Raw genomic sequence first — 15,061 nt, 5'->3', positions numbered from 1 at the left:
AATAGGATCCCATAAAAAAGAATTAAGAGATATTAAATTTTTTTTCTACAATTCTGAAGGACGACTTATTACTCTTATACTTCGTTTGAGACCGCTTTCTTTTTGCTTCTTAAGTAGTTTCTAAATCAAAATTGAATCGAACCAAATTATAGTTCAGTTAGTTCGATTCAATTTTAGATGAACTAAAATATAATTGATTTTAATAATAAATTTAACCATTATTAGCATAAACAACATGTATTAATAAGAAAACAAAGTAAATTTTAATAAAATGTATAATTTCACCATGAGGAATAAATCATATCCATATTAATCTTTCCGTCATTTATTTATTTTCAATTATTTATTGATAAATCAAGAAATTTGTCTATTTATTATTTGGACCAATTAGTATAATTATGTTTTGGATTTGAATCAAATATAAGAAGCGACTTTCTTAAGGAGTTACTAATGCTTTGTTTGGGACAGCTTTCTTACTGTTTCTTAAAGCAGTTTTTTAATTAAAAAAAAATTAAAATTTTTTAAAAAATTTAAACTAAAAAGCTGTTTTACGAAGCAGGAAGAAAGAATTTTTAAACTAAAAAGCTGTTTTAAGAAGCAGTAAGAAAGTCATCCCAATCAGTCACCATTAATTATGCCTTATGTGTCATTCCCATCCACAGTAAATGATAACCTGAATGGTGTCTTAGAGCTAACAAGGAATTTATTCAATTTTGACAAAAATGATGAATTAGGAGTCAGTAATCTATAACACTTGTTGATGGTATATTTATAGATGGCATATTTAAAGAATGGTACATCAAATTTCATCAGCAAAGTTAGCAGTTTATCAGCGCAGCAAGTGATGAGCGCGGATATTTGCCTCTTTCATTCTGATATTTAGTTCATCCACATCTTCTTGCATGTAATGAAGAGCCTTATTCTGCCTGGAACCAACAAAACAGTAAAGGTTCTATAGTTAATGGCTAACAATTGATTAGAAATGATAGCTTCTGCTGACAAAGATGGACAAATTGCCACACAATTGGCTTGAAAATAAAGATTTTGTAGCAAAGTAAAGATGGAGACATCGCAGCCCAAGGAGAATATTTAATGAAGCAGATGTAGTTCAGAAGGCAAAAGAGCAATCATAATCCAAACATGAATAGTGAACTTAGGCTTCGTTTGCGATGACTTTTTGTTGTTTCTTAAAACAGCTTACTAGTATAAAAATTTTAATTTCTTAACTAAAAAACTGCTTTAAGAAGTATTAAAAAAGTCATCCCAAACGAAGCCTTAATATTTACTTATACAGCTAGATAAATATTGATCATTCTAATGAAAGATTGGGCAGACTAACCTATCAATCTCAGATCCCATGTCAACCGCCATGGCTTTGAGCTTCCCCAATAAATTGCTCAACTCTGAAAGAGCTTCATCTTGCTTTGTCTTCTCCAACTGTTAAATTGTATAAAAAAGAGGATTAAGTATAATTTAATTAGCTGTTCATCCTAAAACAAAATACAGTTACCTCAATTCTTTCAGGAACAGATGAAGATCCTGAACAAAAACGAGGATGATTTGATGGAGGACTTGGAGGATTTAGTCCAAGCTTTTGCCGCTGCCCTATATAATGACATTTTCTTGTGAAGGTTTCATCTGTGAAATTCATGAAAGGTTAGTGATTTATGCTTTCAAATAGAAGCTACTTAGTTCCTCTGAGTTATTCTTCTTATTTACTTTTTGTGAGAACAGGACCCATTATCTGACGAGATTTCTTTGGCTTCCATCTTCTTGACAAGAGTCCCCCAAGATTTCCCAAGAGCTTTTCACCCTAGATTTATAAACACGTGTCAAAAAGGGTGACTGATCACTTTATAAAATTCTAAAAAGGTTAGAACATTTTGGACAAAATTGTGAATTTGTAAAATTTTATATGATGTGATAACCAAAAAAAAAAACGCCTTTGAGTTCAAAATCATGATGTGATAACAAAAAAACATCATTGAGTTCAAAAATTTTCAAGATACCACAATAGAGAATTTGCAGAAGGCTAGAATAATTGCATACTCTTTGAAGAACATGATCAAATGTCGCCGCAGTTTGATGAGTTTGTGTAATCTGCTCACCCTGCTGATGCAGATTGAGAAGAAGCCTTGAGGCACATCCACTCATGTCCTCAGCAAGCTTCAAACATCCATTTATTCTCTGTGTAGTCTGTTCTGCCTTGTATACAGAATATTTTTCCAGTACCTCCACAGATTGGTTCTCAAAACTACCAGATTCGCAGAAATCATTTCTGTGCTTGTCTCTCCTATAATCTAATCCTGAATAGCCTCTAGAACTAGACTTTGAACTTCTATGGTGCAGCTGGTTGATTGCAGAGGCATATGAAGCTCTTTTGTATTTACAGTTGGATTCCAGCTCTAAGTCAGGATCATCAAAATATTTCTTGCAAGAAAAATCAGATACTGCTGGATTCAGATTGTAGACTTTGGTGTTGGGTTTCTTTGAAAAACCGATTCTTGACAAGACTGTAGCCATGGTAGGATTCCTCTGTATAGAAACTCCCAAAGTACTCTGGAAAAGATTTATGCCATGCAACGACAACTTCAAAGGAATGCTTCCACAGCTAACCAGCCTAGAGTGAAGTTGAAACAAGAAGGGAGAAATTCAGACTTACAATCAAGATATTTTTCTTCAAAGGTAGAGCAAAGGAAAATGAAACGAAGAGCTTCCAAAACAAAGGAAATTTTTTTAAATAAACTGGAGAAGCAACTAGTTTTATTTTTGATGTATTAGAGTACAACTCATAGGCTAATGCATGCACAGTCAATCAAGTAAAAATAATTTTCTTTTTTTGGTACATGATAATCCACGAGATTTAGCATTAATAAAAAATTATGGTTAATAGGTGAGTAATTAATTTCTTAATTATGTTTTTAATCATTATATGGATTTGATTACAAATAGAATCATAATCAATTTGCTACAACTAAATAAACTAGAATTAAATAGTAAGTTAATAGCTTAATAACATCATTGTTAGGATCATTATTACTTTGTACTTTAATATTTTTTTATGGATTCAAATAAAATTCATAATCATTATTATTCACACAATTATTTAAAAAAAAAAACAGTTAAAGCTTATTTTAATCTCAAGATTAAAAAGTGCATAAAATTTTAATAAAGGCACATAAATCCTATACTTACAATCAAAGAGCCACCGGCTAAATGAAGGGCAGAAGATGTTCCTATCTCTCTTATGTAATCAACTAAGTTCAAAATCAAGATTCTAAGAGAAAATTCATATGAAGGTTGGACATTACATACCAAGGAAAAATTGTCCCCTGAATAGGGTGTTAGAAGCAAAGCAGAAAAAAAAAAAGAACTGTGAAGGTTTTCTAAATCTTGAAGCAGAAATAAATAAAGAACTTCCATTCAAAGCCAAAAACTAAAGTACAAACAATGGCATCAGCAAGAAAAATTAAAAATTAAAAATAAAAATAAAAAACAATCGAGTCCGATGATATCCAAAAATCTTTAAGAAAGGATATCTGAGATTTCAAGATCGCTAGCTTCCAAGAACACCAAAACTTTACATTTCTCACTATTATCAAGAGACTTACAAACAGGACTAAAACAGGTGGTGGGAAATTCCAAAAATGAAACAGCCAGGGAAAAAACAAATAAATGTCGGGAAAAAAATTATTAAAATCCCTCACGTTCTTGCTTGAAAAGGGTAATTGATACTTCACCACGTAATAATAATTAATTTTAAATTTGCAGTGGATTTCTCATAATTTTCATTTTTTTTTAAAGTAGAAAATTTTGTATAAAACTCCCTCAAGAAAGAAAAAACACTTAAACTTTGCATATAATAGTTTTCCTATTTTATAAACAAAGTCAACTTATTGGCCTCAATATTAGTGTTGAGGTCAAGTTGACTGCGTATAGTGAATTTTGAAAGCAAAAGAATGCGGCGTCGCACGAAACTCACCTGACGTGCGTCGATCAAAAATCCAAATCACCAAAATGGCCTCCGTTTGCAAATCGAACAATGCCAACGTGTCCGAAGAAGTGGAAACAACTAAAATCGACATCCATGCTGATTGAGATCGTTGATCGATTAAAAAAATAAATTTTGCGCACGAATCGAGATGACATTAACGCTCATGAACGATGATGATGTGGCAACCAAATCTATGCATACTTTAAAAAAAGTATTAATTTTATATTTTAAAACTAATTACAAATAATAATAATAAGAAGAAGAAGAGGAATTAAAAAAAAAAAAAGGCCTAAATACCTAAATCCCTAAATTACCCCACTCCCTCATATTCTCACCCAACCAACCCCCTCACACTCTTATGAACGCAACACTCACGCAAGCCCAACTCCCTCCTCTAGGCTCCCTCACTCTCCTTCGCACAGCCAAGTCACCACTAGCCACTCCAACCAACCACCTAGGATTTCGTGTGTCACATTGTCTCATCGTTCTTGTCGCTTCCGCCACGCACCTAAGACGAGGAATGCTATGCTTTATAAACATGTACTGCAAGACCCATGACCGCTTTAATTAGCGAGCGGAGAATAAAAATGTTGTGCATGGTGTCACCTAACATCTATCGTGACTAATTTTATAAGCAGACGGGAAGACCTAGCACAATCGATGCAACATTGCAACCCCTTACGCCGGGATGACGCTGGTGTGCTGCTGAAATTTACAACAAAATGCATGACTTAGACAAAATTTGAAAAAAAAAAATTAAAATCTAACTAAACTCCTAAGTCAATAAAATATAAAATGCATGAACTCTTAGGTTCTAAACACTGAAAGTAAAAAATGAACAAAAATCAAAGCGTAATAGAATAGAACTTACAATGAACTTATAGGAAAACTAGTTGCTTGTCAATACGCAAGAACCAAGCTTCCCTCTCTTAACTCCGAGCTAGTGCACACTCAAATCCCTTGAAACACACCTCTGTAAATTAAAATGTGCAAATAAATGAATTAGGGTTGGGTTCCCTATTTATAATCTAGAAAATTTATCGCCTTATGGGACCTGCTAAACCAAACTTCCAAGCACAAAATGACAAGGGAAGAGTCACGGGTGCACAAGTGCCTTAAGTAGGGTGCACACTAGTTGTTAAAGTCAGGAGATTCATATGAGCCCCATGAATATGTTGTATACACCATGAACATTTCTTTGAAAGAAAAAAATAGTACACTGTTGCATATTACGAGCTATATAGCCCCTCATTAAAGTGTGCACGACAAGCCAAATCACTGAAAAGTGCCACCTACGAGTCCCCTATTAAATAATGCACAATAGCAAATACATACAAACGCATTATGCACATACGTTGAGTGGCATGTACGTATAGCGCCAATCGTGTATGCACACTGCATGATATGTATTCATATCAAACGCATTTAGTAAATGCATATAATCATATAAATTTACAAACACATTGTGTAAATGCATTGATATTCATATGAGTGCGTCATGCAAACGCACTAAGTAAAATGTACAAGTGCATTGCACGAGTGTATCATATAACATGTACGTGTATTATGCAAAATATCATCGATCATGCAAATATGTATGCAAATACACTGTGCACCATTTATGCATATGTGTCGTATCAATTCTGATATGCATTATGTCAATCATACAAATTAAATAAACAATGTCAATCATACAAACGCATTATGCAAATCATAGAACAATCATATAAGTGCCTAATGCAAATTATATATGCATTATTCATTTTATATAAAGGCATTGTTCAAATCATGAAGCACATAAATATGTAATCGTACAAACATACACCAAATAACAATACAAATGCACATACAAATGTGTAATTGTGCAAAATGCACCGAAAAGCAAAATATTGCATGGTCCCCGACGAGCGTGACATATATGTGATGTTTGAGGATGCTACGCAGACAAAATGAATGAATTTCCAAACGTACAAAATACATTGTATAAGTACACTGACATACACATGCATATCATTTAAAAAGAAATTTAAGATATATGCATGGGCCCCGACAAGCGTGGTATGTGTACACATGTGATGCCTGCAGATGTTGTGCGGGTCAAAAGTGAACTTAAGTTCAAGTCTGATCCTTTTCTTAGAATGATCCGGAGTTGACACAATTTGAACCACCAAATAAATACACGGTCGTAGTGCCTACCGGAGTATTTAATTTTATATATTCATATTAGACTTTCAAGGCTTATTATGTTGACCTATATACGACTTTAAAAAAATCCGCTCAATACATTGCATACTTGTAGTTCGACGTCGTTCGCACGTCCTTTGTACATTGAAATCCTACGAAATCACGCAGATTTCGAATTCGAACGTCCGGCCATGAGCATTGCACGTCGACACCTCTCCTCTTTACACGTCGTTCCGCAATCCACTCATCTTACAGACCGTGAATCCCATGACCATGTTCGATTCATAAAAGGGAAGGCGAGAGGGAACCTTCGGATGTTCTTCCGACACACGAGCAAGCTTCCGTTTCTTCCCTCTTCCCTTCTAACCTCTCCACTAGCTTCTTCTTCCTCTCTCACACGTGAAATCCCTACCATGTACCCTACTGCCCTAATTCGAACCACCCGAGCTCCAATCCATCTGTTCGAACACCTAAAAATATGTTAAATAGTTTTCTTCAAGAATTTCATAAAATCCTTTACATGTTTTGTGGGGAATGTAGTAGCTTCCACCCATTTAGAGGCATAGCCAATGGCCACCCGAATCTATGGATTGTTGTTGACAGCTATTACAATTTGTCAGAAATTTATAGGTATGTATGAATATTGTAGGCTAGTAAATCATATAAGACTATTTTTGCTACAGTGTGATCAACTCCAAAATGCCCCCCAAATGCATAGTGGTGATAACGGGTGTTGGCCTTCTCCACATCAAAAATGTAGTGATGTATGATCTAATCAAAGTAGAACTTGTGGAGGTATGGATAGTACCAAAAATAGTATTTAACCTTGATAGAAATTCCTTGTTGGTAGAATGATTAGGAGATGACACCGTATGTTTATAGTTTATATAATATGCAAATCATGGTATTAAGGACGAGTTTACAATAAACAACAACTCATCAAGAAATATCTATTTAATTGGGCTCTCGTTATGAATGCATTCTTCATGTGGCTCCAGTTTAGTCAAATGATCCACTTAAACATTTCTAGTGTCTTTCTTGTCTCGAATTTCCAAATCAAATACTTATAGCAGCAAGAACCAATTGATCAATGTTAGCGTTGCATCTTTCTTTTAAATATGATATTTGATGGTTAAATAATTAGTATATACAATCACCTTTATGACAATCAAATATGCTCTAAATTTATCAAATGATAAGTACAACGCTAATAACTCCTTAGTAGTAGCATAATTCAATTGTGCCTTTATAAGAGTTTGGCTTGCATAATGGTTGGTACGAAATACTATGCCAATTCACTGCCCAAGATAGCTCCCACTGCATGATCACTTGCATAACATATCAGCTTGAAAGGTAGAATCCAATCAAATGCCACAATAATAGGAGAAGTAAGAGCTGACATTAGCACCTAGAAAGCTAGAATGAACGTTCATTAAATTTAAATGGCGTATCCTTGACCAGAAAATTGCATGGAGAATTAGTAATTTTTAAGAGATCTTGTAAACCTCCTATAAAAATGAACAAACACAAAAAATTGTAAAGTTCATAGATCGAGGTTGGGGGAGGTAACTTTTTAATTAGTTCAACCTTGGTTAGATAAACTTCAATCCCAGCAGCTAGCACCATATGGCCCAATATAGAGCCCTCTTCCACTATGAAGTGACACTTCTCCTAGTTGAGCATCAGATAAGTTTCATTGATTGCTTTAGCACTAGCTTTAGATGTTGTAGACACAAATAAAAAAAGGAGCCAATCACAATAAATCTACATGCTTTGATGCTACCCAAATTTCATTTAAGGAATAAAGCCACAGTAGAAACCCAGAGAAATTCACTTAAAAACTCTCTAGGGATTATTATACACTGGTCATTGGATTGCATTTGAATAACAACCAATCATTATGTTATTTCTTATACCCCGTGGCCATGCTCAAGCCATAGGAGAAGGGGATATCAGGTCAACTGACTCGGCATAACCCTTTAGAAAATTTTCCAGATAAATGCCCTAAAAATGAAAATTCTCGCTGGTGTGAGCTTAACAACCTTGAGGGCTACCGTAGAGTTTACTTGGTTCACCTCACCGTAGCCTCACTCATTCCTTAGACCCTAGATCAAATGGTGCAGCTAAGGTTTCAATTTCTAACTTCATAGGCATTCAAACATAGAGAAATTGATCCTTCATTTTCAGTAGGTGAGGAGCTTCAAAGCCCTCACATGGATTCGTTCATGATGTGTTGGTTTAGTTTGGAGATCAACACTGCCGCGTATTTTAGGCTAAATGGTGGCTGGAGCTTGTCTAAAGGGTTAGGAAGAGGCTTGGAATCACTCGAGGGATCTCTTTCAACTTAAGGAAGTTATGGAGAAGGAATGAGGAGCTTCTATGCCTTGCCTTGTTTAATCTTGCATAAATGAAGACTAAACCAAGGTTAATCAAGGTGATCAAGTAGTGTAGGCTCGCATGGACCTCCTATTGGATGGTGAAAATCATTTTGGGACACGAATAGATGTAGGGAAGTACTGTCCTTGGCTTGACTTGGCTTAATCTTCTTTGAATTTAACTAAGCACCCATTAAAACTCATTTAACTCAACCTGACCGTGGTTTAACTTTCTTAATTAGGGTTAGGCTTGCTAGTTAAGTTAGCTTAACATCTTGACCACAAAATTAAACTAATGGGTTTGGCCAATTTGGGCTTCAGCATTGATTTAGCTCAATTGGACCCATTTGGGCCCAATTGTTGGGTCCAATTGAGTTAAGTTGGGTTCACTAGCCCCAATTGATTAATTCAAAGGATAAGTTGTGGGTCTAATTGGATGTGATACACCCAAGGACTTCCAATGGAAGCTCTAGGGTCAATTGATTTTGGCCAATTTAAAGGATTGAGTTCGTATGGTTGAAGGGGTATCAAATGGGTTCAAGGTTGACTAACCTTGGGCTAGGGGTCGACTAATCTTGGGTCAAAGGGTCCTAAGGGGTTGATGAGGACATTAGTAGGAGATTCCAGAACGTTTATCATCGGAAGCATCGGAGATCAACGGCTATGATTAGAAGCCTGTATTTTTGAATTATTTCATGTATTAGCTTATTTTATTTCATGTTGGATGATTGTACTCTTGCTTATGTTTTGTTTTAAGTTGTAGCTCAGAGGGCATTTCAGTCACTTCTTTTCTTTTCTCTTTGAGGCTTATATATATGTCCCTTAGTCTTATATAAGGGTTAATGATTGATTATTAAAAAGAAAAAAAAATTCTTCGTGAACTTGTGAGTTCCTGATTGGTGAAGTCCCAAAGTTTGGGCAAAGCAACACCCACCAGTCATCAGAATTGTCCCCGGCTCGTAGTTCAATTTCTCTCTCTACTCTCCTACCACCGGCCACCATCTTCCTTCCTAGCCACCGGCCGCTAAGCCCCATCCCCCCCGCTAGCCAACAGCCCAAGATCACCCTCCTTCCCACCTACCCACCGACCAACCCCAAAGCCCCCTCCTTTTTAGCCGCTGGCCAATCCCTCCACCACCATCGGCTTCTTCCCCTACCCCTCTTAGCCGCCGGCCACACCTTCCTTTTCCTCTCTTAATAATGATTTCAATCATCATTAATACCTACTTAAATTAGCCTAAGTAATTTGGAAAATAAACTAACTCAATTTGAAATTCAAGTTTGAATTTCAAATTCTTTCCTAAATTAACTAAAGCTAAATTAGGAAAGTTCATAAAATCAAGTCTAATTTAAAATCTAATGTCTTTATTTCCTTCCTAAATTAAAACAATGATTTAGGAAGCTTTAAATTCCCCCTCAATCTCCTCCCTTCCCATGCATGCCCCTCCCCCCCGGCCCTCTCTCCTCTCTCCACTCAATTAATCCCCAAATGAATTTGAAATCCAAATTTCAAATTTCAATATTCCTTTTCCTATTTTACTAAATCTGAAATTAATTTCAGATTTTAATTACCTTTCCCTTTCCCAAACCCTAACCCAAGTTCTAAAGTAAGCCCCTCTCCCTTGGCCGACCCCCTTCCCCCTCTTCCTCTCCTTGGATTTTCTTCTTTCATGAGTTATAGAGAAGAAGAAGAAGACAATGTTCCCTTCCCGACTCTCTTACTAGTGCATGGACGATCCTGAAGTAGATCACGACTTCACTTACGATTCTCAAGGACAGATAGATATTCTTCAATATTCGTTCTTCGACCCCGACTGTTAGATTGGCTGCGACGTGCGAACGACGTGCGATGGCAGAGAGCAGGTAAGCGGGATTTGATTTTTTTTTTCTTTTTTTTTTGTTTGGCTACGGGAAGGGTCAACACGACCGTATCCTATTCCACTTAGTCGAGACTATCGACGAGCAACTACCTTCCGGACAGTGCTAAATCGTCATGAGTTGAAAGCAGTGAATAACTAATAAGTCATATTAGGGCATGATGATACCAAGTATCGGTTGTATGTGTGAATATTAGAATGATATTGCATTAGAAACAGTTTGGCATATAAATTTGTAACATCAGCATGATATAACCCGTTATAAGAACTATGACATGATATTGTTACATCGTTATGTTGATTATCGATTGTTACTCCTACCTGTCTGATTGGTTATACTTCATGCCTCGTTCCTTTATCGTTTATGTTTTAATAGATATGAGTTACTTGTTAGATTTGAGTTATCAGACTCACTCGTTGTTTTTGTTCATAACAGATCCTTCTGGAGTGTTAGGTGAACCATCACTGTAAGAGCAAATCTACCAGCCGTAATATATATTTGGTATTTTTATGGCATGTAGTAGGTCATTCGTATGTATTTCTTCTTGAGGGTTGGGTAGTATTCATTACACAGTTGTGCCTTTCAAATCTCTTTTGCTTGTATTAGTTTCTATTTTGATTATGTACAATAATTTGAATTTATGATAATTAAATAAAAGCTTAGTTTCTTTCGTTGTTTACTCTGATATATTATGTCTATATTACTAGTACATGCACTTTTTTTATGAGCACTAAAATAGATCTTATTTCTTCATCATGTCCTGTATTGCCGGGGTGTACCGCCTTCCGGACCCAAAGTGTGACATAGTTGGGCTAGGTTGAGTAAATTAGGTTTAATAGGCCCAACCAAGGGGTAATTGTATCAATTTCATAAATGGTGTGCCCACTCAAGCCAATTGGAAGGCTTTTTAAGGTTAATTTGATCAATTTGGCCAGTTGGCCTAAAATTCAATTGGGTCAGTTTGGGCTAATTAAGTTAATAGCCTAAATTAAGGGCCAATTGGTGCTAATTCATGTGTGATTGACCTATTGAAATTGATTTAAGGTTTTAGTTTCAAACAAGTTAGTCAATTTGAAGGTATTGATCTAATAACTTCAAATAGGTTCATTTGATTTGTATTGGGTCTAAGGGTCTAATCATGCTACTCAAAAGATCTATTTAGCTCAATTAGATCTTTTCTAAACTATTGGAACCTATTGAAAGACTCTCCAAGGTAAATTTATCCAATTCTAGGGTTTAGATCTATCAAACTGAATATATGGAGTGCAATTTTAGTAATAATAGATCTAGTCGGGGATTGTGACTTTGGGCGATCAAGTCATTAATAAGAGTACACGTTTTAGATATATTGTTCAGAGCGTGTTGAAATAGATGGAGATATTATTAGTAGAATTCAAGTTGGATGGTTGAAGTGAAGGAATGCATCAGGCTTGTTGTGTGATAGCAAAGTCCCTCTCAAACTTAAGGGAAAATTCTATAAGATGTGAAACCTTGATCATCACCCGCATGAGCATTATAAGGCCTTCAAGGCCTATGAACAGAGAAATTCATCAACAAAAACATAAATCCTATGGACCCGATCCTCTATTAACAGACCTGCAATGCTTTATGGTGCAGAATGTTGGCCATTAAAAGAGAAGCATAAAATTAAATTAAGTGTTGCAGAGATGAGGATGCTCAGGTGGATGAGTGGCTTTACTTTAAGAGACATGATACGAAATTAGCATATACATGAAAAGGTTGGAGTAGCTCCAGTGTAAGATAAGATTTTAGAGAGTCACCTTAAATGGTTTGGTCAGATAAAACGGCGGCCTTCTGATGATCCGATTAGGAAAGTAGATGTATTAGATTTGACTTATATTAAGAAAGGTAGAGGGAGACCTAAAAAGACTTGATTAGAAAATATTAGAAATGATCTTTCTTTACTAGATTTAGATGAGAATTTGTCACTTAACAAGACACAATGGAGAAAAAGAATTCATATAGCCACATAGTGGGATAAAAACTTGTAGTTGTTGTTGTCTCGAGATTAGATATGTTGGCCTAATTGGGTTCTTTTGGGCTAAATAAGGGTTTATGGAGTTTAGATTGAGATTCGAAGCTATAAGCTTGGCTACATTTGAGAAATACAAATAAAATTACAACATAATACTTAACAATACTTTTGAAATTATTCAAGTGTTTCTATCTTGTAATTGTCCAAAGTACTTAAGCAAATCCTGATGAATTCCAAGCTAAGGACAAGATTATTCGAGAAAGAAGTTCCTTTAGTGAACTCTCTGTGAGGTCATTCTTATTGGGTGAGTGATTTTAAGGGAATTGACCACCTTTGTTTCTAAATTTTATCTGCAAGTATTTTCTTTCTTCAGGCAACTTAAGCTTTGGGGTGAGTTAATCTAAGAAGAAATTCATGGGAATGCTTCAAGTGATTGTCATCTTAGCACCAATGAGAAGGACCATTATGGGAACTTATGCGAAGGGATCCCTTAAACAGGGATCTCATGCAAGGAATCCACCAATTCTACCCGACTATTTGTGGAAGAACCTACCCAAAAGCATCCTCGCACAAGAATCTCAAGCCGAGTAGTTTTGTGTTTTCTTCTTCGAAATCTCCCCTTCAGATTTTGGTTCTGCCACTTGGAAGAGGAGGATGAAGAAGATTGAAGAAACAATACACTTATTATCAATCGTATTAAAAAAAGGGGGGATTTTCACATCAAATTTGCAACTTCTATGCATTTTCATCAAAAGGGGCCGATTACACGGAGCTTTCCACAAATTTGCCAAAACTGTAAAATGCCGGCCTTCAGCTGGTCCCCCATCAATCGGCAAAATAGAAAACAATAAAAACCCCATATCCAAAACAAGCAGAAGAAGACTAGAATCCAACCAAAAATGGATCAGAAACAATCAAAATACTTCAAGGATAGGAACAATAAATAAAATAAAAAGGAAGAACCTGAGACCGCCACATGGTATTCAGATCCAAAAACGAAGAACTAATACAAGGCAACCAGCTCAAAGCTAAGAACTTTTCTCCCGCTCGTTCTCATTGATGCTAGCAAGCAAATGAATGTATTTGTTCTTTCTACTAAAAATATGTGCGTATAAACTCAAAATTTTAGCTGAAGGATCAAACAGTGGGAATTGGTCAATAGATACCGAGAGAAATGAGCGGAGCCAGCTCGAGCTCGACTTAACAGGTCGCCACGGCCAGTGGAGCTTGTGGAGCTTATGGAGCAACCAGCTGAGTTTGTGATTTTTCTTTTTTGAAAAAAGTTGTTGCTCTGTAAAGCATTGCTGGAGTTGCAAAACATTTTTTTCATTCTTTATAACTTTTTCTTCTTATCCACTACAGAACGATTTTCTCATTTTTGAAAATAGGATACCTCCTTCCAATGACGACCAAGCAAGCTATATCCTCCATTTCATCCCGAGTCGAGCTCTTGAGCCTGAGAGAAAACGGACAAGTTGAGCTCGAGTTCAAGTGGGACGAGTCAAGCTAAAGTTTGCCACTACTAGAGAGCTCGATTCGACTCGTTTACACCGCTATTATCAGACTGTTTGATAGAATGGGCAGCTGAAATACCCAAATAGGACTTCGAAATGGATGAGCGCTTGGTTATTAATCAAGATGTTTTGAGTTCAAAACTTAGTATGTGATGTGTGTGTAAGTTTGTTTTAATGGCTCAAATGTCCAACAAAAAATATTATATAAGAAGGCCAAGTAGAGTCCAGCTCGAGTCACTTTGGGCTCGAGCTTGATTAATTAATCAAGTTCTAACTTGAATTTTATTTTACGAGCTTGAGTTGGCTCATGAAGCGGCTCGTTTATTTTGAAAGAGAGACAGTGTTTATGATTAAACCCATTATTATAATAAAATAATAAAAAATTTTGAGAAATTAGAAGAAAATTAATGAATAATAATTTAATATAAGAAACTGAGATGTAATTTATAAATATTTTAACAAGTTCGTATGTAAAAATACTAAATACTAATATATCTTAAATGTATTTCATATTCATATTTTTTTAATGAGCCGGCTCATGAGCCAATAAGCTGAGTCAGGATTTGCTTAAGCTTAATTAGTCCAAATTTTATTAACTCGTTCACCGTGCAACATTGCTCGCTACCTACAAGATTTAGTGAGTAAGAAATCTTTAAATCCTATAAAATGGGATATTTAATAACTACAAAATTTAACGCTATCTATGAGTACTTCTGAAGCCAATTTAAATCAAATATATTCGGTCTATCGTATATTATTAGCTTTAGATTTTATTTTTTATTTTAACAAAATTATATTAAACCAAAAGACAAAAGAAGTACATTAGGTAATGAAGCTAGTGACAGAAAAAAAAAACTCAAACTGAATGGCTCAGTTATTGGCTGAGGCTCCCAGCTTCCTTGAAGTCAAGCACAGACCCTCCAATTTAGTGAAGATAAACGCGACAAAGTCAAGCCAACTGACCATCCAAGCCACCTGAGCAAGAGCGAACACCAAAGGTTGTCATTAGCCATGACGACGAGGAAACGAGCCCCAGCCACATCATAGCCAGCGAATCCCTGACCAACAAAACTCGAATGATTCACCAAAAAAACTAGCCAGAGGAGGGCCAAAAAAACCA

The 15,061-nt window shown here is 35.7% G+C and overlaps 1 protein-coding gene across 1 annotated transcript; it reads right to left on the bottom strand.

Moving 5' to 3' along the window:
• Nucleotides 1–744: 744 nt before the first annotated feature.
• On the bottom strand, nt 745–13,688 carry LOC110114098 (putative SNAP25 homologous protein SNAP30). Its single transcript, XM_020846860.2, has 6 exons — nt 13,594–13,688; nt 2,050–2,620; nt 1,720–1,813; nt 1,511–1,638; nt 1,340–1,437; nt 745–926 (listed from the first exon to the last, which is right to left on the bottom strand). The coding sequence occupies exons 2-6, from the start codon at nt 2,521–2,523 to the stop codon at nt 830–832; spliced, it is 891 nt and encodes a 296-aa protein (XP_020702519.2). The 5' UTR covers nt 2,524–2,620; nt 13,594–13,688; the 3' UTR covers nt 745–829.
• Between the last annotated feature and the right edge of the window lie 1,373 nt (nt 13,689–15,061).

This window comes from Dendrobium catenatum, unplaced genomic scaffold, assembly GCF_001605985.2.
Source record: "Dendrobium catenatum unplaced genomic scaffold, ASM160598v2 fragScaff_scaffold_498, whole genome shotgun sequence".
NCBI classification, from domain to species: domain Eukaryota; kingdom Viridiplantae; phylum Streptophyta; class Magnoliopsida; order Asparagales; family Orchidaceae; genus Dendrobium; species Dendrobium catenatum.
The sequence above is the reverse complement of the archived record's forward strand: the minus strand, read 5'-3'. Positions and strand labels throughout refer to the sequence as shown.

Coding starts and splice junctions, on each gene's coding strand:
- LOC110114098 (XM_020846860.2), bottom strand. CDS start 2,523: ATGGCTACAGTCTTGTCAAGAATCGGTTTTTCAAAGAAACCCAACACC. Junction 1,814..2,049: donor TTGATCATGTTCTTCAAAGA/GTATGCAATTAT, acceptor TTATAAATCTAG/GGTGAAAAGCTCTTGGGAAA. Junction 1,639..1,719: donor GGGTCCTGTTCTCACAAAAA/GTAAATAAGAAG, acceptor TGAATTTCACAG/ATGAAACCTTCACAAGAAAA.